This window comes from Primulina huaijiensis, chromosome 12 (genome assembly GCF_012295235.1).
Source record: "Primulina huaijiensis isolate GDHJ02 chromosome 12, ASM1229523v2, whole genome shotgun sequence".
Lineage (NCBI taxonomy): Eukaryota > Viridiplantae > Streptophyta > Magnoliopsida > Lamiales > Gesneriaceae > Primulina > Primulina huaijiensis.
The window spans coordinates 6693458-6719653 of NC_133317.1; the positions used below are offsets into that span (position 1 = coordinate 6693458).

Below are 26196 nucleotides of genomic sequence, written 5' to 3' on the forward strand. Positions count from 1 at the left end.
TATATATATGAGACGATATCCATCAATGGTGTCTATCTTTGTCCTCATTGTTGATGTACAATTGATATGTTGTATCACTTTCGATAAGTGACGGTTCTATCAACGGTAAATATAAATATAAACATGATTGATGGATAACGTATCAAAAAATATATATGTATATATGTGTGACACACTTCAAAAAGAGTAGGTCTCTTGTGAGACGGTCTCACAAATCTTTATCTGAGAGACGGGTCAACCCTATCGATATTCACAATAAAAAGTAATACTCTTAGCATAAAAAGTAATACTTTTTCATGGATGACCCAAATAAGAGATTCATTTCACAAAATACGACCCGTGAGATCGTGTCACACAAGTTTTTGTCCTTAAAAAATGACAATGGATTCCTCTACTTATCATTAAGTATCAAACACCTTGAAAATTAAGTACTTGCTATAGAACACAAAAGATGCAATAATCCAAAGTAGGAAATAAAAAGTAAATAATTGATTTTTTTTTTCAATCTAAAAATTTAGATCTGTAAATTGGTCTATTCCATATATGCATAATGCATATGCTCCCTATCTTTCTTAGTTGAATCAATTATTGCTCTTTTTGAGATTCTCTAATTGTTTTTGAAAAATGTCATTTTCTTATCGGAAATATATTTCCCATAATTTATGATGCCCAACAATGTTAAGCACAAAGTCACTAATGTAAAATTAATTAACTATGGATGTTATTTGAGTATCTGTATATGAGATGATGAAAGCATACCGATTTATAAGATATTCGATTCGGAGTATAACACAATCCAAAATGGGAATCGAAAAACTTTTCCGACCATCTTATACCTACCAGATTAAAATTGTTTGGGGTCGTGAACCCCTAAAAAAATCAAATCTTTAAATTATCTCAAGTCTCAACTAAAATTGTACAATTAGTGGTGAAAACAATAAATTGATCAAGGTAAGTAAGTATTCAATTGAAATTCTAACCTCGTGTAAACTTTATAAAAAAAATTGAATAATTAATTCGAACAAAAAAAATAAATTTAGTTTTCAAATTTGTAAGATGAAATCCATACGTTATTTCAAATAAAAACAAAAACAAAAACAAAAAATCGTACTGTTCACAGAAAATACGTACATGGATAGGTGGGGTGTATATTAACCTTATATAGCTGGACAGTTTTATATTGTGAAATTAATTCTCATTTATATTTTCTGTACCAAAAGCTAGAAAGGTGGAGAGAAATCGGAGAATATACAAATCCCCCATTTATTTTTTTGTTTGATTTTCATTTTTAACTCCAAAAACCCTGAAATGGTTTCAGTGCATCAATGGCTAGAACAAAGTAATTTTTTTTAAAAAACCTTCACGGTGTTTGTCTGTGCGTGAAAATAGCAGAGAATAAAAAGAGACCGGATGTTGACAAATTTCATGTCATTGTTCATGGAAGGTCGTTTGTTTGTGTGAAGATTTCTTATATTAAATAATAATTATTGATACTGTTAATAAATATATATATACAGTTGCTAAAAATTCTTTCTTTATATATATGTATAGTTTTTTTCTGTCATTCTCTCTCTCTAGAGTTGCTATCTTGTTTTAGAGAGAGAGAGAGAGAGAGAGAGAGAGTGGCCCAGTAGATCGAACTCTTCAATCTTTAGCTGAGTTTGATGAGGATCTGAACTTCTTCAATGGAGTTACCAGACCACTCACTTTGTTTTTTATTTGTTTCATTTGACAATTATTAGTATCTTTTTTTTTTTGTTTTGGTTCCTTCTGGTTCTGCATAATTTTTTTTTACTATTTTTGTTGTCTTTCTTTAAAGTTACAGCGTAAAAGAGCATCTGAATTTCTAATGATTTTTGTGGTCTTGTTTACTTGGAAATATTTTGGATGATTCAATTCATAAGGGGTTCTTGAACAGAAGTGGTTCCAGGATGTGGGTCTGAGGTAATTATACTTTTTTAAACTTTTGTTTAATGTTTTAATCTTTTTTAAGATTTACCCAGTTTTTGACTATGGTCCATAAGAAGAAAATATTTTATTTTGCCTTTTAATTTGGGATTTTGATAAATAATCCGGTAATTGAGTTATGATTGCTTTGTAAATGTAGGTCTTGAGTTTGATGTATCATTGGTTTTATTGAAATTACTTATTGAAGTAGGTGCTCATCCATTTGGGCAGTTCGTTGGAGTTAAATTGATTTTATCTTTTGATTTTGATCTGTGATCATTCATTTGGGTTATTCTTTCTGTATGTTCATGTAGCAGGGATGATATGTGCAATTTTGTTTTGTGTTGGCTACTAAATATCTTTTCGTTTATTTATATTTGTTGGTCACTTGATTTCCTTATTGTGCATGCCGAATAAAAAGTTGCCGAGTGTAATTGTATTGGTTTGAAGGGTGTATATTTTGATTGTTTGTTTAAATTGCTCTGGTTTCCTGAAGTACATTCTGAAGTTCTTTTATAAAAGCATGCTACGTTGTGACCCGCTCGACGTTCTATTGCTCTAATTTATGCGTGAGGCACGTGGGTGTTTTCTAGGTGAAAGAACAACCTTTTACCAAATAGTTTTATATGGCTCGTTATGCTGCTCTTTTTGGCGCATTACTAGTCGTAAAAATCTTGTTTGTCATGACTTTAGCTGTTATTAAACTAGAGGAAAATCACTGATATGTAACATCCCTCTTCTGGTATACTTATGGATATCTTTGAAACTCTGATGTGATTTAGAAGTACTTTGGTGGCAATCAAATATCGCAATTGTGGGGCTGTTGGATTTTCATAGCTCAAATTTTGAGTTTAAGCCACATAGAGCATGTGAGTATGAATTCTTTTTGACAAAAAAACTTAGAAGATTCTTTGAAATTCTCCGGAAAAGGATGTTTTCGCCTCATATATCCTGATATCCTCTAACACGTGTGATGTGACTGTCCATGACATTTTATAACCATAATCTGTACATAATCTAATGTCCAGCTATGCATTTTGCGATACTATTTAATGTTTTCTTGACTACACATGAATAGTTTTCTCCATAGTTGTTTTCACAGAGAATACGATGAAAATTGTCATCCAATCCTAAGAGACTCAGAAGTTAGTATATGCATAATGGACGCATTGGGTGTACAACTGACTGATTTTGGCATTTACTTACCTATAATTTGCTGGTACTGTATTAATTCATTGGAAAAAAGGTTCTCTCGCATTTACTGTTTCAAGAATCTGCCAGCGGTGATTGGAAAATAAGTCTCCTATAACTTTCACTTTTCTTGGGAGAGAAAAAATGCCCTCTTTCAAAGAAAAACAGTGCCCTCTTTCAGGGATAAATTGGTTCTTGGTCTTGGGAACGTTCCCTGCTATTGTTTGTAGGAGCACTTGAATTTTATTTATGTTCATCTCCACTTTTTTTTTTTCTGTACAAATGTGTGATAGATCTCGAATTCTTACTGAAGAACTTGAATTGTCGGGTACAGTCCCGTGATTCTGTGCTTATTCTTTCTGTAATTATTATTTTCTATCTGTGTACTGGTTTCCTATGCATTGATTTATTTCTTAATAAATAATGCTAAAGCCCCTTTTCTTAATTTTGGTAACAAAAGATGAGATTTGTATCATCTTAACTGTTTATCGTATGTCAATGATATATTGCTTCAGCGCACATCAACGTCTGATTTCAAAATGTTGTACTTTTTCATTGGATGGTCATTGTTTTTTATCTTGTTTGCCTTGAGAGAGCCTGTAACGTTTTCAGATCTTATTCAAGATGAATTTGAGTTAAAAAAATCCCATCCCTGTCACCCCTCTTGTTTCATTTCATTGCTTTGTCATTTTCAAGAGTCAAGAACATGATAGACTACTTATATGCCTGGATATCTTTTTTATGTTCAACAATTGCGAGCATTAAATTGATGACGAGTTATTAAATTGAACAAATAATGTCACACGGCTTTGTGGAATTCTGATTTACATTGAATACTGCTTACAGGAATGGGAACCAAAGTACATTGCAAAAGCTACTTGCCAGGATATTATTCCATGAGAGATCTGAACGAAGATTCAATCAGTAGTAGCTGGCCCCTATTTGACGGAGACAAGACTGTAGCAAATGGGCAGTATTTCAATGGGTTCATGCCAAAAACTGCAATAAATGGTTATCCTGAGAATGGCAAGGATGCATTAAAGCAAAAAATGATCGAACATGAGACTGTTTTCAGAAATCAGGTAATCCAGATTCATTTCTTCATTATATCCTTTTCATTAAAAATATCGAATTCAAAATTGAGTAATATAGCATCGTATCTAGAGTTTACATGTCCTAACATAATAGCCGTGCAAAAAAATAAAAAAAATAGGCTGATATTTTATTAATACAGTTTTGGATGACCTTTATCGTCTAAAGTCTGAACATACATGTGTATGCTTGATTTCGTTCGGGCAAATATTTTCGGTCTTCCGCATAGAGGTGTCCATATTGAAGGTTCCTACAAGTGGTTTCTGACAAATACACAAGAAAAACTAATTTCTTGATGTTTTTTGGAATCTAGGTATATGAACTCCACCGTCTTTACAGAATTCAAACGGATATGATGGGAGAGGTAAAAAGGAAAGAGTTACATAAACAAGGAGCATCAATAGAACCGTCATCATCGTCAAGTCTTCAAGGATTTCAAATGCCATCCAATGATGCTCGTAAATGGCATATGGCTGGATTTCCTTTGTCAAATTCTGGTCATGGTAGAACATCAGTTTTGGGAGTTGAGGTTGTCACTTCTCCCATGAGTTGCACCAAAGGAAAAGAAAATCAGACAAGTCAGTTTCTGTTCCACAACAGTTCTACTTCGAAGGACTGCGAAGCATTGAATTCAAGGCCATTGAAGGTGAGGAGGAAGTTGTTTGATCTTCAACTTCCTGCTGAAGAGTATGTTGATTCTGAAGAAGGGGGAAACTTACAGGAGTACAAAGTAAATGCAAGAATTGAGCCTGAAAATAGTTTCTTTAGAAGTCATGATGGCATGAAGGCTAATTGTCCAACAGATGCTTTCACTTCTGATTCTTGTTTCAGAAGTTCGGTTGGGATCGCAGATTTAAACAAACCCGTTCAGATTGAAGAATCAATGTCTCCATTACTGGTTGATTTCCATGGCAATACTTCCTCCAATGGGGAGACAAAAGTGATGAATCAGCCAGCTAAGTCAAATGCAAGATTTTTAGGTGTAACCCATGGTTTTTGGATGAACTCAACTGTTGAAAGTGAATTCAACAAGAGGGGACGGTTCTCCTACATGCATGAAGCTGGTAAAGTTTTCATGTTTTTCTTTAGTTTTGTTATGTTCGTCACTATGATACACCATCCCACGTCGGATCACGAGGAGTATTTAAATTGGTTAATTAATAGTCACAATGTACTCCTATAACAACTTGAGTTTTGTAAAGTGACGACGAATATGAAGTAGTTGGTGTAAGAGTCCATTGTGCATTCGCGATTGCGGGGGAGGCCTCAGGACGTGACAATCACTTTCCTCATATATGTTTGATTTGATGCCATACTTGCATGAATTCAGCATTTAATTGAATATATTTCCTTTTTAATTCTTAAAGTAATTAGCTTAAATTTGCTATGTTTTTGGTCTCAGGGTCTAGTAATAACCTTGGCACCCAGAGTCAAGGTCTTCCGCAAGATAAGTTGCCTATGGCTTACAATCCGGTCCAAGATACACTGAACCAGCTTCATCATGCTTCTGGATATGCTCCAGCATATCCTACTGTTTATTGCAAGGAAAATCTGTTGAGAGATGGATCCCACTGTGGTGAGTTTAATACCCAGTTGGAACCACTTGTAGCTTCTCAGAGTTCACACCCATTCTTTAGTTCTCGTTGTTTTTCTGGGTCACAGGCTCACTCCATCTCACCATTGGCTAAGCCAAAAAGTAGGTTTACTGAACAGATAACCACATCTGGATCGCCTTCAATCCAGGAACACTTTGGAGGAAAGTGGCAAGCAAATGATAGTTATAGATTTAATGCAGGTTTGAGAAACGAACAAACAACGAGAAATGGGTTTTCACATGGGTCTGCCTCGGGAAACAAAGAACTACAGGCTCACTTGCCATCGGCTGGCTTTGGTTATCTTAACTGCAGTCAGGGTGATAAAGTAGTATCTGACCGCTCAATTAATCACGGATTTGGGATTTTTGCAAAGGGATCCTGTCATGTGGATTCAAAGCCTGTGCTGGATATTAACTTGAACGAGGTATTTTCGAACTCGTCGAATGAGCCCTGGGCCCGGCAAGATTTCAATACAGTAGATCGAAAAGGTAAGCATGAAGATCATGTCTCAGCACTGCCTTGGCTTAGACCTAAGCTAACTAATGGCAATGAAGGGAACTCAAGTGTCCCTCGTGCTTCTTTGTGTGGTAAGCGAGAGCCAGTTAGGGATCTTAATCAGCCGTACACACCATTGGTTATCTTGGCTTCAAATGATTGTGTAATTGTGGAGAAAAAGGAGATTGCTGAGACTCGAAATGTTCAGAAAATTCTTGGGTTTCCAGTCGTTGACACAATTGCCCGAGAACACGAGCCATCCTCACTTGTTTCCTCCTCGACCATTGTTAATTCCTCTCCCGACAAAAATAACAAAAGGAAGAACATAATAATTGACATAAATCTAGCGTATGAGCCAGAGGAGCTGGAAGCTAATGAAGAGCAACACATGGAAAAGGCGACACAAGGCGCCTGCTACATTGATTTAAACTCTTGTGTAAGTGATTGTGAAGATCCTCAAGTACGGTCCTATGAAAGTCAGAGCAACAGCCATAAGGTAACAAAGGAGATAGATTTGGAAGCTCCTGTCTTCCTGGAGAGTGACGATGACGATACACCATCCATGGAAAATCTTCCCGATATCGGTTCGTTACACTTGTTAGAAAAGAAAGTGGAACAAACACCGGACGAGGTTCTTCGAAATGCAGCAGATGCGCTAATCGCCATCTCATCATCTTGTCCAAATATCGATATGTCTGAAGTTTCCTTGGCGGATTCACTCCTCTGGTTTGTCAATACCATGTCTGTGTGCGCTATTGAACTTGAGTGTGTATCCCGTAAAGAATCAAGAACCAGAGATGGTTCCCCACTGCAAGGTTTGTACGAGGAGATTGATGAATTTGAGGCCATGACATTGCAACTTGTTGAAACTAAAGAAGATGACTACATGCCTATACCCTTTGTTCCCGAAGCCCAGATAGAGGACACGGGAGCCAATACGTTAGTCACTAGAACTCGTAGGGGTCAGTCAAGGAGAGGAAGACAGCGAAGGGACTTTCAAAGGGACATCCTACCCGGTCTAACATCGTTGTCAAGGCATGAAGTTACCGAGGATCTTCAGACATTTGGAGGGCTGATGAGAGCTACTGGCCATCACTGGAATTCGGGATTGACCAGAAGAAACGGCGGTAGAAACAGAGGCGCTAGGGGTAGGAGACGAGCAGTCATTGAAACAGTCCCCAATATCATTCCAACCACAGTCTGCACTTCGTTGGTGCAGCAACTAAACAACATTGAGTCTGGTTTGGAGGACATAAGTCTAACGGGGTGGGGAAAGACAACTAGGCGCCCCCGTCGACAACGATGCCCTGCAGGTATTCCTCCTACTATCACATTAAGATGAGAGTAATCAACACAAGGCAATACTTTCTTTAATTCTGAGTTGATTGGGGAGCTTGTTTGAGTGATTACGGGTTTGAAGTAGTCGACTGTCTTTGTAAATGTCGTTTTTAGCTATCTTTCTTGATTCTTGACTTTGATTTACCAATTTGCATCTGTTTACAAATAATGTTACCGGATTTCATCTTGATATATAACATAGCATTTTTTCAAATGCAAGTGTATGTTTGATCTAATGGCAAATATTCAGCAATTCTAACTTCAAATTAATGAATGTCAGAAGAATTTGAAATGTTATTTAACCCATGTAAAATATATATGTTGTAGAGACCACCTCTTATAAAAACTAGAGTAGGTCTCTTGTAAGACGATTTTACTAATCTTTATCTGTGAGATGGATCAATCATACCGATATTCACAATAAAAAGTAATACTCTTAGCATAAAAAGTAATATTTTTTTATGGATGACTTAAATAAAGATCCGTCTCATAAAATACGACTCGTGAAATCGTCTCCCACAAATTTTTGCTAAAAACTAATAGGTGCAGAGTGTATTACTTGGCTTCTTTGATGCAGCATATATTTTATTTTCAAACTCAACTCTCATAAATATATTTATTGCAAGCTTATTTATATATATATATAAAAATATAACCAAATAAAACTTAAACTTCCAAATAGAGTTTAATCAAAAAATCAATTAAAATAAACAAAGTTTCGACCACCACTGATTTATTAAAAATTATGAAAAAACTCATAATCTATATCATATAAATTTAATATTAAAATTCATATTAGAACTATTACTAAATAATATGTCCCCAAATTGTTTTGCAATATTTTCGAAATTTTGTGCAACTTGATCAATAAGGGCATGCGCAATGGGATGTTAAATACATATTATAATGCTCATTTAAGACTCTCTCCATTCTGAGTGGCATTATAATGTCCACTCACAGGAGAGAGACGTTAATTATTTTTATTATTATTTTTATTTTTTTATTTTGTTTTAAATTTATTTTTTTAGGTTTCTTTTGGATTTTTTATTTTNTTGTAATTTTAAATAAATCGTGTTCCAGACATAATTCTTCTGTCATGATATTTCTTTCGGACAACTGCTTTATTTAATAAAAATATTTAAATAACAATTATATTATTTTTTAAAATTAATAAAATTATTTTATTAAAAAGTAAGATTAATTTTAAAAATTAGAATAATAATGATTTAAATATTGTAAAACATATTTATTTAATATTAAAATTTTTTAAGATAATTGAGTGGACATTCACATCCATGAATAATAGGTTTTAATATTAAAAAGAATGTGGGTGAAAAACATGATGTTATATAAATATGTGACAGTGGACTCTAAAATTTTATGATGAATGGATGAGTTTTATAACAACTCACCATTACGAATGTCTTAACGGGTGAGCTTTTTATTTTCAAAGTCAAACTTAGAATCGTGTCTTCTTTCCTTCCACTTCTTCCCACGAAACAATCTCCACCACCGAACTCTCCATTTACCTTTCGTCTGCCCTCCATTTTCTCTCATTTCTTCGCCAATTTTCCTTGCAATGGATTTCTTGTCCGATATCACGAAACATGATCACGATTCGAAGCCGAAGCCCACTTCCGATCACCCCACGAACCCCGTTCACGCGCACCACAAGAGACCATCAAACTCCGACCTTCTCAACAGCGCCAAGGTGGTAGCTGACGCGGCGAAATCCCATCTCCGCCATGAGCCACAGAAGCATGAAAAAGGGATGGTCGCTAATGCGGCCGCGGATCTACTCTGCGGCGCTTCAGAGTACGGAAAGCTAGATGATAGTAAAGGAATGGGAAAGTACGTTGACAAGGCGGAGGATTATCTCCGCCAGTACCACACGACTCACTCCACCACCACCGTTGTTGATTCCCACGGTAACAAAACCACCACCACTACCACCTCCGCCACCGTCACCACCGACCCTGAAAAAGATCCCGCCACTGGCGGCGTTGGGGACTATGTCAAAATGGCGGAAGATTTCTTGCACAAGCCGTCTGGAGGCGGTGGAGGAGCCGGCGCTGGGGATTTCATGAAGATGGCCGGGGATTTCTTGAAGAAGTAGGCGACTTTTATACTTTGGGACTTCAGTTTTTTTCACACTGGTGGAACTCACCTTAGTTTGTTTGTTATGAAAATGCTATTTTTTTAATCTTTCCCTCTGGTTTTTTGCTTTGTCTTTTGAAGTTGTAATAATTGATTATATGATTTGCGATGAGATGTATGTAAAGAACACCATCTGTCCAATTAATTTATAAATTTATTATTGAGTCTCCAAATTTAAGTTTTTCTTGTTTACTCTAATAATTAGCATGTCTAATGGATTCAAGAACTTTTCTTATGGTGCATATTGAAGATTTTTTTGTATTCATTTACTGATGATCTGTTTGAGGTATTCTCTTTGATACAAACTTCACGAATTTTCACAGCATGACATTTTATACAGTTTCACTTGAAAACTGCACAATATTTACAAGTTCTTACAATTTTCTGTGTCTTTATCGTTGATGGTATTCAAAAGCACAGACATGTTGCTGGAATTTTTCCAGTTAATCTGATTTTATTCACTTTCTCTTTCACTTTGATCTCCTCATTTCTGCGGTTCTTCTCTGCATGTGCCATGGCTGCTTCTGCAACTTCCTGGATTCTTGTGATGTCGGTTCGATAGCTCTGCAAGGTTTTCATTCGTTTCTTATCCATTTCAGCCTGAAAGTTGTTCTATCTTGATTGTTAGATCTCACTAACCTTAACTTCTAATGTTGATCGAAGGGGGTTGGTAATGAGAATGAGTACCTCTCTTCTTTTGACTTTGCGTGTCGCATTTGTCATCTTCTTAGTTTCCCACTTTTCGATGGTGTCCATCATCTTTTCGTGCCTGAAACTTCTTTCATTATATGCAAGAATTACCGAAAAACGAAGGGTCTTTGGAATCAATTAAGTTTCTAAAAAAGATGTTTTTGTTTTTGAAAGCTGTCTCTAAAACAACTAGTTACCGCTCCCTAACGCTTGTCATGTGTTCTTTCTCCCAAGCATACGCCATAGATTCTCTAGGTCCAGGTTTTGCCGCAGGCGTTGGTGCTGGAATCTCAGCCTTTTCGCTTCCAGTGGTGATATTCAGATTCTTAAATGCCAAAGTTGGAGGCGTTTCAGCTACTGGATTTTTGGATTTGTTACTGGTTCTTTCACCTCTCTGGTCTATATCAGCATAACTAGCTTTCTTCTTCATAGATGGAGTGACATTACTTCCGGTATCTGGCTTCGTTTTGTCTGTTGAAGTGCTTTTTGGCACCTTGATATCTTGATCTTTGAAACTTGCCTTCGAAAATTCATCTGATGCATTCGTAACTACATTTTGTGAATTTTTAGACATGACTTGGCTTTTACCTGTAATCTTGGCCGAAGTTTTAGGCCTTTCGGGTCGGATTCCAGGAACTTCTACTTTGCTTTTCATCTTGTTTAAAGATGTATCAGAAGCATAAGATTCCACTTTTCGATCTTCCGCCCCGATTCTTCGAGCGATTTGACAGCGTGTGCTGCTGCTGCTGTGGGATAATGAGCGTCAATGAAATCATAATCCCAACTCATCTGTCTGGACAATTTGCAACTTGGAGAACTAAATACATATTTATTCTTTAAAAAAAATTCAGCAGCTTATACCTCGTTTGCTTAATCAAAATATCCATTATAGAAAAAAGAAATGTTGTTTTTAGAAATTTTTTGGGTAAAGGAGCTAAAGTTTGTGATTCCCACCATTTGTTTGGTATTATAAAGGAGAATCAATACAAGAAGAAAGAGTAAGAAACCTTAGAGGTGCTTTGCATGGAAGGAATGGTTTTGAATCTTAGAACACTCCATGAACAGGCGTACTTTGCTTCTTCTATTTTGCCACTCTTCAATTTTCTAAGCAGAAACAGATGGTTTTTCCATTTCTTCTGCATTGCCACTGTTAAAGAATCGAACTCACATCTTTCCTTTTATTGGGAGAGGTTTTATGTAGTTGTCGACTTACAATATTTAAATTTGGTAACTGATGATTATACACTAAATAAATTATATAATTTTTTGAACATAACATTTAAAACATAATTCTTATATATAAAATAAGCTAATTTGGTAACTGATGATTAATATAGTAATACTTTAGATTACTTTATGATGCACATTATTTAATGTATAGGTTTATTTAATATAAGACTGTAACAAAAAATCTTCAAAATAGTATATATTTGGTCATCTCCAAAAAATTATTACATCAAAAATTGAAAGAAAATAAAAAAGTTCAAAACGAGAAGCACATTTTTTCTTCCCCTATGAAATTCTTACATTTTTTCCTTTTAAAAAAAATAAAATAAAATTCTCACACACACACACATATATTTTTTGAAAAAACAGAGACTTGTTCTCTAAGCACAAGCAGGTGCTCTAAATCCTTTAACTATGACAAAAGCTATCGAATTGGGTGCCAATATAACTGGAAATTTGGCGTCGGCAATCTTTGGATTCAACACAGGAATATCAAATGATTCTGTGAGCTTCAATGGAGTTCCATTCAGCAACAACACATCACTTAGGATATTTCCATCTTTTGGAGCCAAATGGTACTCTTCCCTTTGATTGTATTGTCCAGCATACGAGTTCATGTCATTAGTTATCGAAACATCGAATGTTGTTGAATTCGACATGTTTATCAAAAGCACAGATATTCCTGTCTGAATAAGGCATCATATTTTCAGTCTTTAAGAAAACTTATTGTAAGTTGTACAAAAAGGAATAATTTGGAATTTTTTTTTTCACATTTCTTGTTTTTGATTTAACTCACTGTTTTCTTGGAGCAATGAGAGTAGACACGCAAGAACGGGGAGCCATTGTGAGAAGCAGCGAGTACGTTCTTTCCCATCAAACGACTCCATAAAAGCGCGCTATAAATGAAAATAAACTTATGTAATAATGACAAAAGTTACTTGAAAATAACAATTTGGAGAATTGTCGGATTGAAACTGACCCATAATAATCTGGATTAGGGATGAATGAAGTCGTGTTCAATAGGCCATAGTTTCCTCCAATTAAAGTTTGTCTGCAGAAAACCTTGTGGTTGAATCTCGATGCCATTCCCAGTTGATCCAAATACCTGTTTTCAATAAAATCTAGCTTGTTCATAGGATCATCAAAACAATAAGAATTCTAGGCCATTAACATTTCCTTACATCATTAATTTTTTAACTGCTTGTAGAGATATCTAGTATACAGAAAGAAAGAGATGTATTATACCAAAATCCATTAACAAATGTATGCGACACATCCTTGCCACCACTGTTGAAAGCCCCACCAGCTTCTCCAACCCATGCACCTGTCCATGGTCCGAATGAACTGATGCTGCTGGAAATATCGCTGTACGTTTGAGAGATACGATCGAGAAAATGCGGATCTTGAATCTTGTTGATTAGACTTGGATCATTACCTGGAGAAGATCGAATAAGTCCAAATGCACAAACACCGAGAAATGAGGGTAATGAGCCTTGATTTTGTACAGACCTGGTCCGAGATTGTAGATATGGTGTGTCAAACCATCAACTACATTCGGTCCCGAAGCCTTCAGGAATGTGTCAAACCATTGCTTCTCGTAAAATCCAGCAGGGCCTAAAACTTTAGGTTCTGTGGTTGGATTAGGGTACAAAATCTTGATTAGTTTTTTGAGTGCAATCATATCTTTGCCATATTGTTCTGCTTCTATTCGTCCAGCAACCCCACTTCCACATAGCTCATTTCCTATAAAATAAAATAAAAAATAAATCTATGAGGTGATACCTCTATTTGCAAGAAAATTATGAACTTCACATAGCTTTACCAAGTTCATACGAATCAATCTTGTATCCTTTATAGGCAGTGTACTTCATGAAATCGTAGGCGTTTCTCCAGTTCCAGCCGCCGCTGTAAAGAGAACCATCGGTTTTCTTCTTTCCAATGAGTGCATTCAAGCCAAATGTAATCTTAGCCCTGCAAGAATACCATTATTTTCCTCTCAAGTAAGTCGGTTCGTTCTTACAAATGAGAGGAATAAAACCAAGATTTTGATATTTCGAAGTCTGGTTATATACCCGGTTTCGCTGAATAATTTGTTCATGAGATCCCATCTATCCAATTGAAGACAACCTATTGAAAATCCAAACAATCCATTCTCGCTTCTTCTGAAATGCGGGCATTTTTCGGAGAAAGTTCCGATTTTGTACAGTACCTGATCTTGGAGCGAACCTCCAATTCTGATCCGAAGAGGGTTGAATGCTAATTCCCCAGTCATAGCAAATCGAATTGCAGTCACGTAAAATCATGAAATATATTGGTTGTCTAAATGAAAACAGTGCATAAAAGTGAAAAAGAAAACCCAGTTACTGATGACCAGGTCGGATCAGCAGGCTAGAACAAGTTCAAAATTTATGCATTACTTTTCTCATAATTTACATTTCACACCACAGTTCAGGGTGACTGAGACTCATAATATGAATGATAGATACCAAGAAGTAGATAATGTATCTCAACAATTATTTTAACAACAAATTAGCAGTAGGCCACGTCCCAAATACTAACCTTTAATGGCATTTGCCAGAATCTTGCTATTCAAATCCTGGGGGGAAAAAAAGAAAAAGGAAGAGAAAAAGAACACAATTACGACCACAATTTCTTCTGTATTTCACAATAAATTGAAATCTGAATTTCAAGAAAACAGTACCAAATTGAGAATGCCCGCTTTTCCCCATGGGCACTGGTTGTAGTTACATTTACTTTCCGGCCACCAATCCAGCGTTGCACATATGAAGTTATCATCTGTCTCGGCTATGGAGCTTACTCCCTTCACTGTTAACTCCACTTTTTCCGCACACGAAACACAAAACAATAATAAAAAAATACAGCAAATATAACCACCCTTCAATTCCATTTTCAGAAAGTTTTGATCTTTGGGCCAATCTGTGGAGATAAAATTGATTTGTTCCAGTGATCCAAATCTTTTAGTCCATCCCTCTTATATTCGAATGACTGTTCAATACTTGACATTGGTATTGTTTACTAAAGCAAGCAACTAGAATAAAGCAGAGAACCCTTTTTGAAAAAGAATAAAATAAAGACAACAGTCAATATAATTTGACAGTTCGTTGAATTGAAGATCACTAGGATGGTGGTTGGATCATGGATGAGTAGCATAAAAGATCAAAATTGAAAATGATAGTGGTTGGATATGAAATAAATGGAGTAGTGTATCCACTCTCTGTATGCCCCATGGTCCCAAATCCACCAGACTTTTCTTCATGTCTCGGTTTGGACGTCCCCTCCCCATTCAAGAAAGTGGCAAGTTTGTGTGTGTATATACGCTTACACATGTCTGTAAACTAATATACTTCTATATAAAAAATTTAAAAATAAATAAATATTTTTCAAACAATCAATTTTTTTTTATCATTTATTAAATTAACTATTTTTGCTTAAAAATTTTAATTATTTTTTAGGACATCTTAAAAAATATTTATATTAAAATTCTAATTAAGATTAATAATAATAACAATTTACGGACTATCAATATATCAAAAATTTACGAAATTCTTTTAAAAAATTGAAAAACATAATATTATACATAAAAAATATTTTTAATATGACATAGATGAGTCTGAACGAAATATATAAAAATAACACAAAATTGAAAAGCATAATTGAAACGAAAATCAATATAGATACTTGCAGTTTATATTTTCAAAGAATATTAAATTTAAATTTTAATAAAGTAAACGAAAAAAAACTTTAAATCCTATTTAAAGAACGAAAAAAAACTTTAAATCCTATTTAAAGAAAATAATTACAATTTTTATTAAAAAAAACATATAAGTGTGAAATTTTTCCATGATTTAGAGAATATTACTAAAACCCACTTGTATCCAATAATACATCTGTATGTTCATTTTTCATGGCCATTTATGATTTTCTAATTTTTACTTCATTAACACGACTTAAAACTACATATCTTTATCATATTAAATTTGATTGTTAATTCTTCATGTTCATTAATTAGCATCTATGACATAGGAAAACTATGTATCTTTATCATTTTAAATTTGATTGTTTATTCTTCATGTTCATTAATTAGCATCTATGACATAGGAAAAATTGCAAAGAAGTTATATGTTATCAGATCGATTGAGAGATAATCAATTAGTCACAATTGTTCGGTTCTTGAAATATTGAACACTGATGAATTAAATCGAGTTTGATTTTCAAACCAAGTAGAAGGTATTCAAAATAATTTTTCGTAGAAACTGATTAAATATTTTGGTAAAGCATTTAAAAGACATGCAAGTTGTATTTGTAAAATAAAAAGTTTTGGTTGAGGTAATTTATCAAACATTTGATATGCAATATTTTGATATTTGAAAATCAGATAAAAAACTTCAACAATGTATCTTAAAAACAATAAAAATAATTAAATGCGATAAATAAATAACCACAAATTTGTTTATGGATGTTCGGATATTAACAACTACTACGGCACCTCTTCTTCCCTTTGAAGACTTTGATTTATACAACTTCTTTTACAAATCCATTTCAACTTAGGATTTATCTTTTGCCTAAATGAAACTCTTAATATACTTTTGATTGTAGACCGCAACCTCATAATCCACAAAATATTTAACTTCTTTTATAACAAGACTACAAACACAATATTTAAATATCTTTGTGTGAAGACTTATTCAACTAAATTTTGAGGCTCAACTTTCATGTATATGTGTGAGTGATTGCATGTGAGGATTCAATCAATTACAATATGTGTATCTTACATATGTATCCTCACACTTGGGCTTACTCTTATTCTAGCTAATTTCTTCATATAAGCTGCTCATATTTTGAATACCCTTCAAAAGCTTGTATTTGATATTCAAGATATTGTATTTATATGCTTCAAGAATGATATTTACGTTAGACACAATAATATGACAGTTTGAAATGTTTCTTTAATGTTTTAGATATTGAAACGTTCATTTCTGCTTTGCTACCCGCTTTTCCCGAACCTAATTGATTTTGAGGTCTGCTGCCAGTTGGGCTCGTTAGCTAGACTGATCATTCAGTTGGGCTCGTCTGCTAGACTGAACCAAACTGATGAGGTATGCTGATTTCAGCATGTGCAGAACTATTATCTTCGTTGTCTTGACTTCTGAAGATGATTTGTAGATCATCGTCTTAGCTTCATAACTCATACCGAACCGTTTTATTTGGATAACTGAGTTGATCAAGCTGATCAAAATACCGCACAAGCTCATACCCAACCGATTCTTGCTGATCAGCCAAACTCACGAGCCTTAATGCCATTAGTTTGTCTAGATAACATCCGATTTATCTCAACTAACGTGAAATAAATATTTTCCCAAATTGAGTTTTTTGATCATTCGTTTAGGAGGTTCGTCATTTGCAACACCGAGTTGGAAGATATCATCGAAATACTGCAGCTTGCCAGACTTTCAGTTTGACTAAATTTGAGTTTCAGTTTCCATATTGAGTTAGTAATTTCACACTTGAATAAATATATTAAAAACACAATAACAAGTTTTGTCATCATAAAAATCAAGATGGTTAAAGTTTCTAAACCCAAGAATAAGGGTCAATAAAAGTGCCAAAAAATCATTAAGAAACGTTAAAGCCGACTAGCCGAGCTAATAGTGAATATATCTTTGATGGTAGAGATTTAATGGAACAATATTTTAAAATATTAACATGTAATTTTTTATATTAGCTATTTTCAAATATTGTAGGATTTAACGTCATTACCTCAGCAGAGAATATTTATTGTTTGGCAGTTTTTTTAATCTCTTCATCTGATGTATGAACGTGGGGGAACTTTATAATGGAAGCAAATGACAAGCAGATGTCTTCATCTATTGGAAATATGTCGGATCATAAAACAATTAATGCAGACTTATGTTAGAGTAGATGTCTTGTAAGTCAACTGTTGACTAGAGAATTTATTGATTCGGTTGTAATGAACAATCTTTATATTAATATATTGCATTATTTCATGATTTGTTATTTCTTTATCTGTATACACATGTGATCAACATAGATAAAGACATTGATTATACTTTAATACAAATGAATCGTACTTCGATGTTGAAACTCATTTGTAAACATTGTGTAATCTAAATTCGTTTATCGTCGATTCAGCCGCATAAAATATGGATAAAGGTCACTTGAGCTCGAGACTAGCATATGTGATCTTGTGTACTGCATTTCTTGGTAAGGTCCAAATACGCAGATGAGTAGTCATATAATGATTATACCGAACTGTCCTCCCTAGGACTTTCCAAGTTGTTATTATTCACCGAGAGGATAAGTCCATGGTTGTGATTGTACACCATTAGTCCTTACGACCCGAGACAGCACTGAGGCTCTATATGATAGGGTTGTGCTTTGACTCGTTTACCGACTCCAAGAGGGTCATCAGGTGGCGAGATTGGGTACAGTTGCGACACATATAGGAGCCAGTGAATTGTAGTCGGGAATTCACCGTCCACCTACGGGTGTGGATATCCTGTGTGATCTCATGAAATAATAGTGCATATAATATCTGGCCAGAGTATTATATGTACATTAGGGAAGGAGTTCTCCAATTGTACATGCGATGCCACTATTTATTGTCAAAAATGTGTCACACATTTATCGAATTCTTATCCAACCCTCGATGAACCAATGGTTGTAGATTCGATCAGGATATATGAGATGAAGGGATCGTATTGTACGTTAATTATAACCGACTGGTTCTTGCAGGCATTATCAGTGATACCTAAGGAATCATGGGGCAATGCTACTAGACGCTCTTATCATGATTCGATGAGTTTAATCAAGAATATGATTTCTGATATTATCATGATCAATTGTTGATACATAGAATGAGACAAATTAAGGTTAGCCCGAATAAAGGATTATGTCCTGAATCACAAAGAGTTGTGAACCCACGGCTAGCTGTATCCCTAAACCATTGAGGGTCACATAATTACTGGATTATTTTGTCCCCGTTGAGATAATAAATTCAAAGAGTTGAATTTATTATTTCAACGGGGACAAAATAATCCAGTAATTATGTGACCCTCAATGGTTTAGGGATTGAGATAATAAAATTCAAGGAGTCGAATTTATAGAAAACATTGAGAAATAAATTCAAGGAGTTGAATTTATGACTATCAAATTTTGGAGATGATAAATTCAAGGATTTTGAATTTATAAAGGATTTAAATTAAATTTAATGGGTGTATGTATAATGGGCTTGTAGGAGTACAAGACCAACGTACAAATTATTAAGGTTTTTAATTGGACTTTAAAAGATTTATTAATTAATTAAACTAGTTGGACTAGAATAATTAATTGATTAAGCCCATTAAATATTTAATTTAATTAATTTGACCTCACACTCATAATTTTCGAAACCCTAGCCTCCAATCCAAGGAATTTTCAAAAAACACCTACTCCCATTCTCCTTGTTTTCGGCCACCATCTCAACGTAAAATCTTTCTAAATTTTTAGTGCAATTTAGAATATGAACAAATGATCTAGTCGTGGACTTGATAGAATAATTGAAGAAATGAGCCTCGAAGAAAATTCATAGAGAATACATCGAGAGCTATCTCCACTATGGCCGAAAAATCTTTGAGCGAATTGAAAACCCCACAATTTGCATATGTAACACAATGATTAAAGCTTTTTTGCTCAAAGATAAAACGTCGAGGCTTTGCTGATTGCACGTTCCCTTATTTTGAAAGCTTGTTCAAACATGAAAAATTTGAATCTTGGAGGGTGGGTTCATGCATGGACATGTAATAAAGCTGGGTCTTTTGTTTAATAAATTTCTGGGCAACACTCTGATTGCTATGTATTCTGCTTTTGATGATATGGAAGCTAGCTACTAAGATGTTTCAGTTCGTCAGGTGTGTGTCTTGGACCATGTTGATTTTTCTAGGTATTGTAAAAAAGGCGATGCTATTCAGCAAGATTGATTTTTGATGAAGCCCAAGTGAAGGAAATTGGAATTTGGGGTGCTATGACATCAGGGTATGTGCAAAAAAATTGTTTTAAAGAAGGTTTGAAATTGTTTAGGTTGATGCAGATTGATGGCATTGATCCAGATGAGGCAGTTTTTGTTAGCATTGTTTGTGCTTCTGCTCATTTGGGCTGTCTAGAATTGGATTGTGGATCCACAGATACGTCGAAAGGCACAAAAATTGTTTGTTAGCGTGAAATTAGGTACCGCACTCATTGATATGTATGCCAAATGCAGGTGGCCTAAATCTGTTGAATATCATGTGTACAATATTGAGCCCAAGACTGAGCACTACGGATGTATGGGCATATGGAAGAAGCTTATAAAATGGTTTAAAGGGTGCCCATTTCAGGTTCTGCAACTGAAGAAGCTACAGATTGGAGGGCATTCCTCAGTGCTTGCTGTAGTCACAGGCATGTCGATTTGGCAAAGGCTGCCGCTGAGAGACTTGTGAAATTAGAACGCCATAGTGGAGCCTATGTGTTACTGTCGAATGCGTACTCAGCTGCAGGAATACACATATCGAAGCACGGAGGATTAGGACAATGATGAAAAGGCACAGGGTGGAGAAGACACCACCAGGTTGCAGCTCGGCTCGGTTGAGATTTAACGGTATAGTTCATGAATTTGTCGCGGGAGAGGGGACACATCCCAAAATGGATGGGGTACACAATATTCTAGAGGTGATTAAAGGAAATTTTATTTCTTGCAGTGGAATCCAAGTACAATACGTGTACAGTATGACTTCACATGATTTCCACAATTTGACAAGGATGCCAATTTTTGAAGGATGTTTCTTGCAAATATATAATTGATTGTAATGATGTGTTAGCTCTACATTGAAGAGGGATGTCCAAATCAACTCTTTTTAAAGTCATCGATATGAGATAAAACAATTTGAGGATTGATAGGGTTAAATTTCAAAGAGGACACACGAGAGATTTTTGTAGATGACCTAAATAGTGTGTGATTGAGTCTGGATGATGAATGAAACAAAACCTTGGAAAACTTCAGAAAACTGAAAGTAACTGAATAGAATGCTATATGTACACTTCAAACAACATAGCAGAACCCAAAACTTCATTTTTTTTCTCACTATAAGCTACATTTTACATAAATCTACTGTCACCAAGTATTAAGAACGGTAATCTGTATAAAACATTAATAATCATGAGAAAAACTAGAAGAAAACATTAATTTATTCATTTGCCTAGAATAGGAACTCCGAATCAGAAAGTTCCAGGACTTTGTGGTCTCCAATAGGTTTCACACCAGGTCGGAATGAATTTCCTTCAATGTACCTGCAACATAAATCAAACGATATATCAAGATATAAATCTGTAAATAGGCTGCTTTATAAAGCATATTTTGACGTGCAGAACTCACATCTCCTTTAAAAATGGATGCTTGTAGAAGGCATCAGGAATCCTCCCAGAAAATTGATTGTGATCCAAGTACCTGAATCCGAGAAATAGCTTCAGATAGGGAAAATTCAAAAAGTTTTCAGCTAGTCATGTTACGTTTCAAGTCTTAGTTACAGTGCAGGAAAAGCACGGATATACATGAGAGAGAAGGTGACTACAAGCAACATAACAAGCATAAGATGCACAAAGTTTGTCTCTGCCTGTCCTGTTATACACACATTACCAAACAAGACCACCCATCCAAGTGGGAGCAATATTTTCTGAAGAACAGCTAATTTTTTATTAAAAAAAGTCATATTAAAAGCAAACAAGAGACAAGCCCCCTTTCAAGCCAAAAAGAGATCAATAGATACAAAGATTATGACAAAGCACACTTACAAGTAAGTCAAACGAGGAATATGAGCTGGCCCAAATGGAATAACACCGGACATTTTGTTATGTGATAGGTAACTGTGGTAACAAGAGAGTTAACTTTGCAAATTAAGATGGGTAAATGAAAAATATATTATAATACCCATAAAAATTTCATCAACAGATGAACAAACTTACAGAATCTCCAAGTTCGTCAAATTTGCAAGCTGTGATGGAATGCCCCCAGTAAGGTAATTGTTATTAAGATAACTATAACATCAAAGCATATCGGTCTCATTGAAGACAGCATAAATAATTGAAATTAGCAAAACCAATGTAAATAGTCTAACAAAATAGTGTTAAATTAGCAAAGCATACAGATTACGAAGTGCTGGGAAGCATCCTTCTATACGAATAAGTTCTCTTATGGTCCCAATCAAATGGTTGTTGCCAACATCCCTAGAAATAATAAAAAGGATATTAGGTAAACAGAGAAAACAACAAATAACACACTCTAAATCATTATTGGTAATATTACAGGTGCCGTAGTTTCGGCAAAGTTCCCAATTCAGGTGGAATTCTTCCAATCAAACGATTCTCATGTAGAAGAAGATAACGGAGCTCAGGAAGATTTGCAAGTTCTTTAGGGATTTCACCTTTGAAATTATTAAAACTCAAATAGCTGCACAGAATTCATACATTAGTCATTTAAACGCGCAANTATCACTCACAGATGCGTTAGCTGCTTTAGTTCACCAATTTCAGGAGGAATAGCATCTTGAAATTTATTCCACCTCAAATTCCTTGTGAAAATAGGATAAATCACAAAAGAAAAAAAGTAAGTCAGGAAAGAAACAAAACCATTTTGCTCATGAAAAAAGAAAAAGAAGAGAAGAAACTCAATTTAGAGGGCATTTTTTTGAACCCTTTACGAAAGGAAAGAAGCAATGGTGTAAAAAAACAAGTGAGCAAAGCCAAAATCCATATCAGCACGCAAGTAAAATAAGCATGATTTATATCACTTAAAGAGAGTTGCCATAATTTTGATATGTACATCTCAACAAGAGATTCTCTTGCACGTGTCTTAGATTTCACACGCCTACACATTTGCATATGTTAAATCTATGCACCAGACAAAATGTGTTATCCGGCCAAACAACTAAAAAACATAGAGCTTATTGAATTAGAAAGTAAAAGAATTTACAGGATCTTGAGATGCTTCAACCGCCCAATTTGTGATGGAATTGACCCAGTCAGTTTGTTGTTGTGTAGATCCCTGACACAAGCATTGCAGATTCAGAATGCAAAGGGGTGAAAATAGAAAATCCAAAGTAAATGCAACTCTAAATTTCTTGTAATGTCGTGATATCTTTAGAATTCCATTATTTAGTTCAGTTTATGATAAGTTAGATCAGTTTCCATTAAGTCATTGAAAATGGTTTTCCTACTCAAATACAATCCATTCAAAGCCAAAAAGAAGTAAACTCAAAATCTCAGTTTCAATCAACGTAAGGGAGAAAATGGAGTATCATACAGCCTTGTAAGATCCACGAGATTCGTAACTGCAATTGGAAATGGACCAACCAGGGAAACGGCATAAACTTCCCTGCCAAGCGGAAAATTGAAAGAATGCCACATGAGATAGTAAAATTAAACAATAAACGAAATAACTTTACTATTTGAAAGCTACTGTGAAATAACATGTTCTTCAGCAAACAGTATAGGGACCATAAACTCACAATTCAGTAACAACTCTGTAGTCACTCCCACTAACAACGGAACATGTGACACCAGACCATGGAGGCAAATCACCGTCTCCACAAGGGTCATCGCCAACCCAAGCGTAAACTACCCTCCAACCAAGTGATGCTTTTATTTCATTCAATGCCTTCACTGCGATCCATAAACATTATATTAGAAAACACACACACATTGACCAGCACACGCATTCAGTTACACCGCACCATGCGTTCTTCTTCAATTTCATTGAGAAAAACACAGACCCCATATGTTCTCCTCAGACGGGAAGAGAAAATATCCAATTGAATTGTCCTAAAATGAATACTGTAATCTATGCTTCAAGATTTGAACTCAAATACGGCCATCAAGTAACCAACAGAAGAGTGAAATAGTCATTTACTCGTAACATACACTTCTAGAATTCGATCTACTGAAACTGTTCTCAACACAAATGAATTGAATTTCCACGTATTCCACTCAATCAACAACTCAAATCCAAGGTACTCCCTGAATCAAAATTACATCCTTAACAGCATATTATCAACACAAACAGTAAACCGCTAAAAATCATTTCAAATAACGAAAGCACAGAAAATTAACTAAAAACCCAGTCACAATCAACATCCATTTCATCACCGATCAGCTCCATTTATTGCATAATTGACAAAACACCGGATCTGGAGCTTTACCATCTCGCTTGAGGGTTTTGCAGTGAACGATTCCGTTCAGGAGCAAAGGTAAAATGATAACTAGATGCCACGCGGTACAAATCAAACGAAGATAAATCGCCATTTTTGGCAAGCTTTTGCTGCAACGGTCCAAGTTACCGACAATACATTACAGAGCTGGGAGTGAGAGACGATCAGAATGAGATCCCAGATTCAGCCGTGAAAAGACGCTTTCCATTTTTTGATATATTAAAATAATATTTAAATTAAATTAATTTATATTCTGTTATGTTACATTAAGGTCAAATTGCATATAAAATCAATCATTTTATATGTTATATTATTAATTCAATTAAAATATTATTTTAAATATAATTAAAGTAGCATTCTATTTGATTCTTTTATTTTATAATAATTATTCTTTTGATTGTATAAATATTAGTTTCTTGTTTCTAACACTTACCATAAAATTCTTTTAAATAATACCAATTACAAGATTTATATTTTTAAAATTATATCAGAGTTGTTTATCTCATTTAAAATAATAATAATAAAAATTAAAAAAATTCATATTAAATTCTCAAAATTATACTTAGGGTACCCACATTGGGTGTTAAAGGGGTGTTATACACATTGGGTGTTAAAGAGGTGTTATAACACCCCTTTAACACCCACTCTCCAATGTGAGTGGGCGTTATAATGAGAGAGGGTGTGAGGCGTTCATGTATGAACGCCCTGTGTCAGTTTTTTTTTTTTAAAAATTCGATAATTAGCGACGGTTTGTGATAAACCGTCGCTATTTGCGACGGATTTTCAAAAACCGTCTCTGAACGCGGGCCCCACACACGTGATGAATATTGATTTAAATTTCAAATTTGTAATTTTCAGTTATTGTAATTTTCGATTATTGTAATTTTCATTTGTTATAATTTTCATTTTCGTTAATGTAACTCTCCGATCAATTAGTATTTTGCATATATATTCTCTTAAGTTTAATTTATTTTCTAATATTTTTATGCAATTGTTATTTATTATTTTATGTTGTACCGTTTTATTTTAGGTTTATAATAATTTTTTAATTTTAAATAAATAACACTCATAAAATTAAATGATTTTACGTATTAAATATATAAAAACATATTATTATTATTATTATTATAAAATAATAATAATTCAAATTTCTTAAAAAATTTGAAAGTGAATATATTTAATTTAAAGTAAGAGTAAGATGAATGAGTGGACAACGAGACCTACAAATAATGAGTGTGAATGTTAAAATGAATGTGGGGGAATAGATGTGTTAATGTAATGTGTATGTGGCATGTGGACCCTACGATTTTTGATGAGGTGCGGATGCTCTTAGAGCAAGCATTTTCCTTTTTCTCAATATTATGAACTCCGTCTCAATTATACATGTTTTCTTTATTTTTCGGTTTTGAAGATAGTAATAACTCGATAACTCTAACAAAATAAATAATATTCGATAAATTTTCCTCTTACCGGTAATAATACATCATGTCAATGCTTTCATAAACATTTACTGGCTCCCACTACATTGGTGCACCAAGTGAACCACTAAATAAAATTGTCCCCCAATTTTATAAGCAAATTGAGAACATCACCATTTTGCTGGCAATTTTTCCATTTTTAGTATGGTAATTTCTAGAGTTTTAGTTGGAGTTGGTGTTTATTATATTTTTAGTCGCTTCTCATCAAATGTGCTCACGTGGTATCGAAAATTGATAGATCTGACACCATAAACTGTTGACGTATCTTTGTAAATTGCTGCATGATGTGTCTAATGTCATGCCAACACTCACTCAGGTAAAAGCTAGACTAAAAGTACGAATAGAAAATAGTTAAGTTACAAGACTAAAAACTTAATTTTCCGATTGAATTATCCATCTAATTCATTTTGTGTTACATGGAGGATAACATAAGTCGATAAAAAAAAAACGACCATTCTTTTAATTTTAAGGGTAATAATTATATCTATAAAAAAAAAGTATTTTTAATTACTGTATAAATATAACAATACACATATAAACCGAGAGAATAATAAATGGATAGTAAATAATAAACGAGGTTTTGACTTTGATGCTATCAACGGGCCTAGACTTGTCATAGTTCTATTTTAGATGTGTTCTTTCCAGTATATATTGTTAATTCGTGGTTTCCAAAAAAAGCAAAGCAAAATAATAATAATAATAATAATAATAATAATAATAATAATAATAATA

General features: G+C 34.4%; 5 protein-coding genes and 1 pseudogene across 7 annotated transcripts; 3 read left to right on the forward strand and 3 right to left on the reverse strand.

The window, feature by feature from the left end:
- Positions 1 to 1223: 1223 nt before the first annotated feature.
- LOC140989659 (uncharacterized) lies at positions 1224 to 7878 on the forward strand. Of its 3 annotated transcripts, none has more exons than XM_073458971.1 (4): positions 1224 to 1944; positions 3985 to 4220; positions 4544 to 5294; positions 5633 to 7877. In XM_073458971.1, exons 2-4 carry the CDS (start codon positions 3987 to 3989, stop codon positions 7660 to 7662), a joined length of 3015 nt encoding a protein of 1004 aa, XP_073315072.1. In that variant the 5' UTR covers positions 1224 to 1944; positions 3985 to 3986; the 3' UTR covers positions 7663 to 7877. The 3 variants fall into 3 exon arrangements, with proteins under 3 accessions (XP_073315072.1, XP_073315074.1, XP_073315073.1); XM_073458973.1 differs by lacking the exon at positions 1224 to 1944 and adding an exon at positions 2741 to 2816 and having other exon boundaries at positions 5633 to 7878; XM_073458972.1 differs by lacking the exon at positions 1224 to 1944 and adding an exon at positions 2965 to 3193 and having other exon boundaries at positions 5633 to 7878.
- Positions 7879 to 9146: 1268 nt separating this feature from the next.
- LOC140989825 (nodulin-related protein 2) lies at positions 9147 to 9975 on the forward strand. Its single transcript, XM_073459262.1, has one exon. The coding sequence runs from the start codon at positions 9238 to 9240 to the stop codon at positions 9772 to 9774; it is 537 nt and encodes a 178-aa protein (XP_073315363.1). The 5' UTR covers positions 9147 to 9237; the 3' UTR covers positions 9775 to 9975.
- Positions 9976 to 10057: 82 nt separating this feature from the next.
- Positions 10058 to 11730, reverse strand: LOC140989824 (uncharacterized). Its single transcript, XM_073459261.1, has 4 exons — positions 11094 to 11730; positions 10703 to 11039; positions 10503 to 10584; positions 10058 to 10415 (listed from the first exon to the last, which is right to left on the reverse strand). Exons 1-4 carry the CDS (start codon positions 11158 to 11160, stop codon positions 10224 to 10226), a joined length of 678 nt encoding a protein of 225 aa, XP_073315362.1. The 5' UTR covers positions 11161 to 11730; the 3' UTR covers positions 10058 to 10223.
- Positions 11731 to 11916: 186 nt separating this feature from the next.
- Positions 11917 to 14928, reverse strand: LOC140989823 (heparanase-like protein 2). The gene is made up of 9 exons (XM_073459260.1): positions 14434 to 14928; positions 14292 to 14328; positions 13805 to 13988; positions 13555 to 13703; positions 13242 to 13475; positions 12978 to 13167; positions 12712 to 12837; positions 12529 to 12628; positions 11917 to 12418 (listed from the first exon to the last, which is right to left on the reverse strand). The coding sequence occupies exons 1-9, from the start codon at positions 14638 to 14640 to the stop codon at positions 12113 to 12115; spliced, it is 1533 nt and encodes a 510-aa protein (XP_073315361.1). The 5' UTR covers positions 14641 to 14928; the 3' UTR covers positions 11917 to 12112.
- Positions 14929 to 16844: 1916 nt separating this feature from the next.
- On the forward strand, positions 16845 to 20227 carry LOC140990167 (pentatricopeptide repeat-containing protein At2g20540-like; annotated as a pseudogene).
- A 609-nt stretch (positions 20228 to 20836) lies between these two features.
- Positions 20837 to 24207, reverse strand: LOC140990164 (uncharacterized). Its single transcript, XM_073459738.1, has 11 exons — positions 23978 to 24207; positions 23288 to 23441; positions 23083 to 23154; positions 22753 to 22824; positions 22280 to 22351; positions 22087 to 22230; positions 21927 to 22007; positions 21747 to 21818; positions 21576 to 21647; positions 21160 to 21231; positions 20837 to 21074 (listed from the first exon to the last, which is right to left on the reverse strand). The coding sequence occupies exons 1-11, from the start codon at positions 24078 to 24080 to the stop codon at positions 20984 to 20986; spliced, it is 1005 nt and encodes a 334-aa protein (XP_073315839.1). The 5' UTR covers positions 24081 to 24207; the 3' UTR covers positions 20837 to 20983.
- Positions 24208 to 26196: the final 1989 nt, after the last annotated feature.

Coding starts and splice junctions, on each gene's coding strand:
- LOC140989824 (XM_073459261.1), bottom strand. CDS start 11,160: ATGAAAAGCAAAGTAGAAGTTCCTGGAATCCGACCCGAAAGGCCTAAA. Junction 11,040..11,093: donor AACTTCGGCCAAGATTACAG/GTAAAAGCCAAG, acceptor CGAATGCATCAG/ATGAATTTTCGAAGGCAAGT. Junction 10,585..10,702: donor ATGACAAGCGTTAGGGAGCG/GTAACTAGTTGT, acceptor AAGAAGTTTCAG/GCACGAAAAGATGATGGACA.
- LOC140989825 (XM_073459262.1), top strand. CDS start 9,238: ATGGATTTCTTGTCCGATATCACGAAACATGATCACGATTCGAAGCCG.
- LOC140989659 (XM_073458971.1), top strand. CDS start 3,987: ATGGGAACCAAAGTACATTGCAAAAGCTACTTGCCAGGATATTATTCC. Junction 4,221..4,543: donor AGACTGTTTTCAGAAATCAG/GTAATCCAGATT, acceptor TTTGGAATCTAG/GTATATGAACTCCACCGTCT. Junction 5,295..5,632: donor CTCCTACATGCATGAAGCTG/GTAAAGTTTTCA, acceptor TTTTGGTCTCAG/GGTCTAGTAATAACCTTGGC.
- LOC140989823 (XM_073459260.1), bottom strand. CDS start 14,640: ATGGAATTGAAGGGTGGTTATATTTGCTGTATTTTTTTATTATTGTTT. Junction 14,329..14,433: donor AAGCGGGCATTCTCAATTTG/GTACTGTTTTCT, acceptor TTTTCCCCCCAG/GATTTGAATAGCAAGATTCT. Junction 12,419..12,528: donor CTCATTGCTCCAAGAAAACA/GTGAGTTAAATC, acceptor TGCCTTATTCAG/ACAGGAATATCTGTGCTTTT.
- LOC140990164 (XM_073459738.1), bottom strand. CDS start 24,080: ATGGCGATTTATCTTCGTTTGATTTGTACCGCGTGGCATCTAGTTATC. Junction 23,155..23,287: donor TACAGAGTTGTTACTGAATT/GTGAGTTTATGG, acceptor TCCGCTTGGCAG/GGAAGTTTATGCCGTTTCCC. Junction 21,075..21,159: donor CATCCATTTTTAAAGGAGAT/GTGAGTTCTGCA, acceptor TTTATGTTGCAG/GTACATTGAAGGAAATTCAT.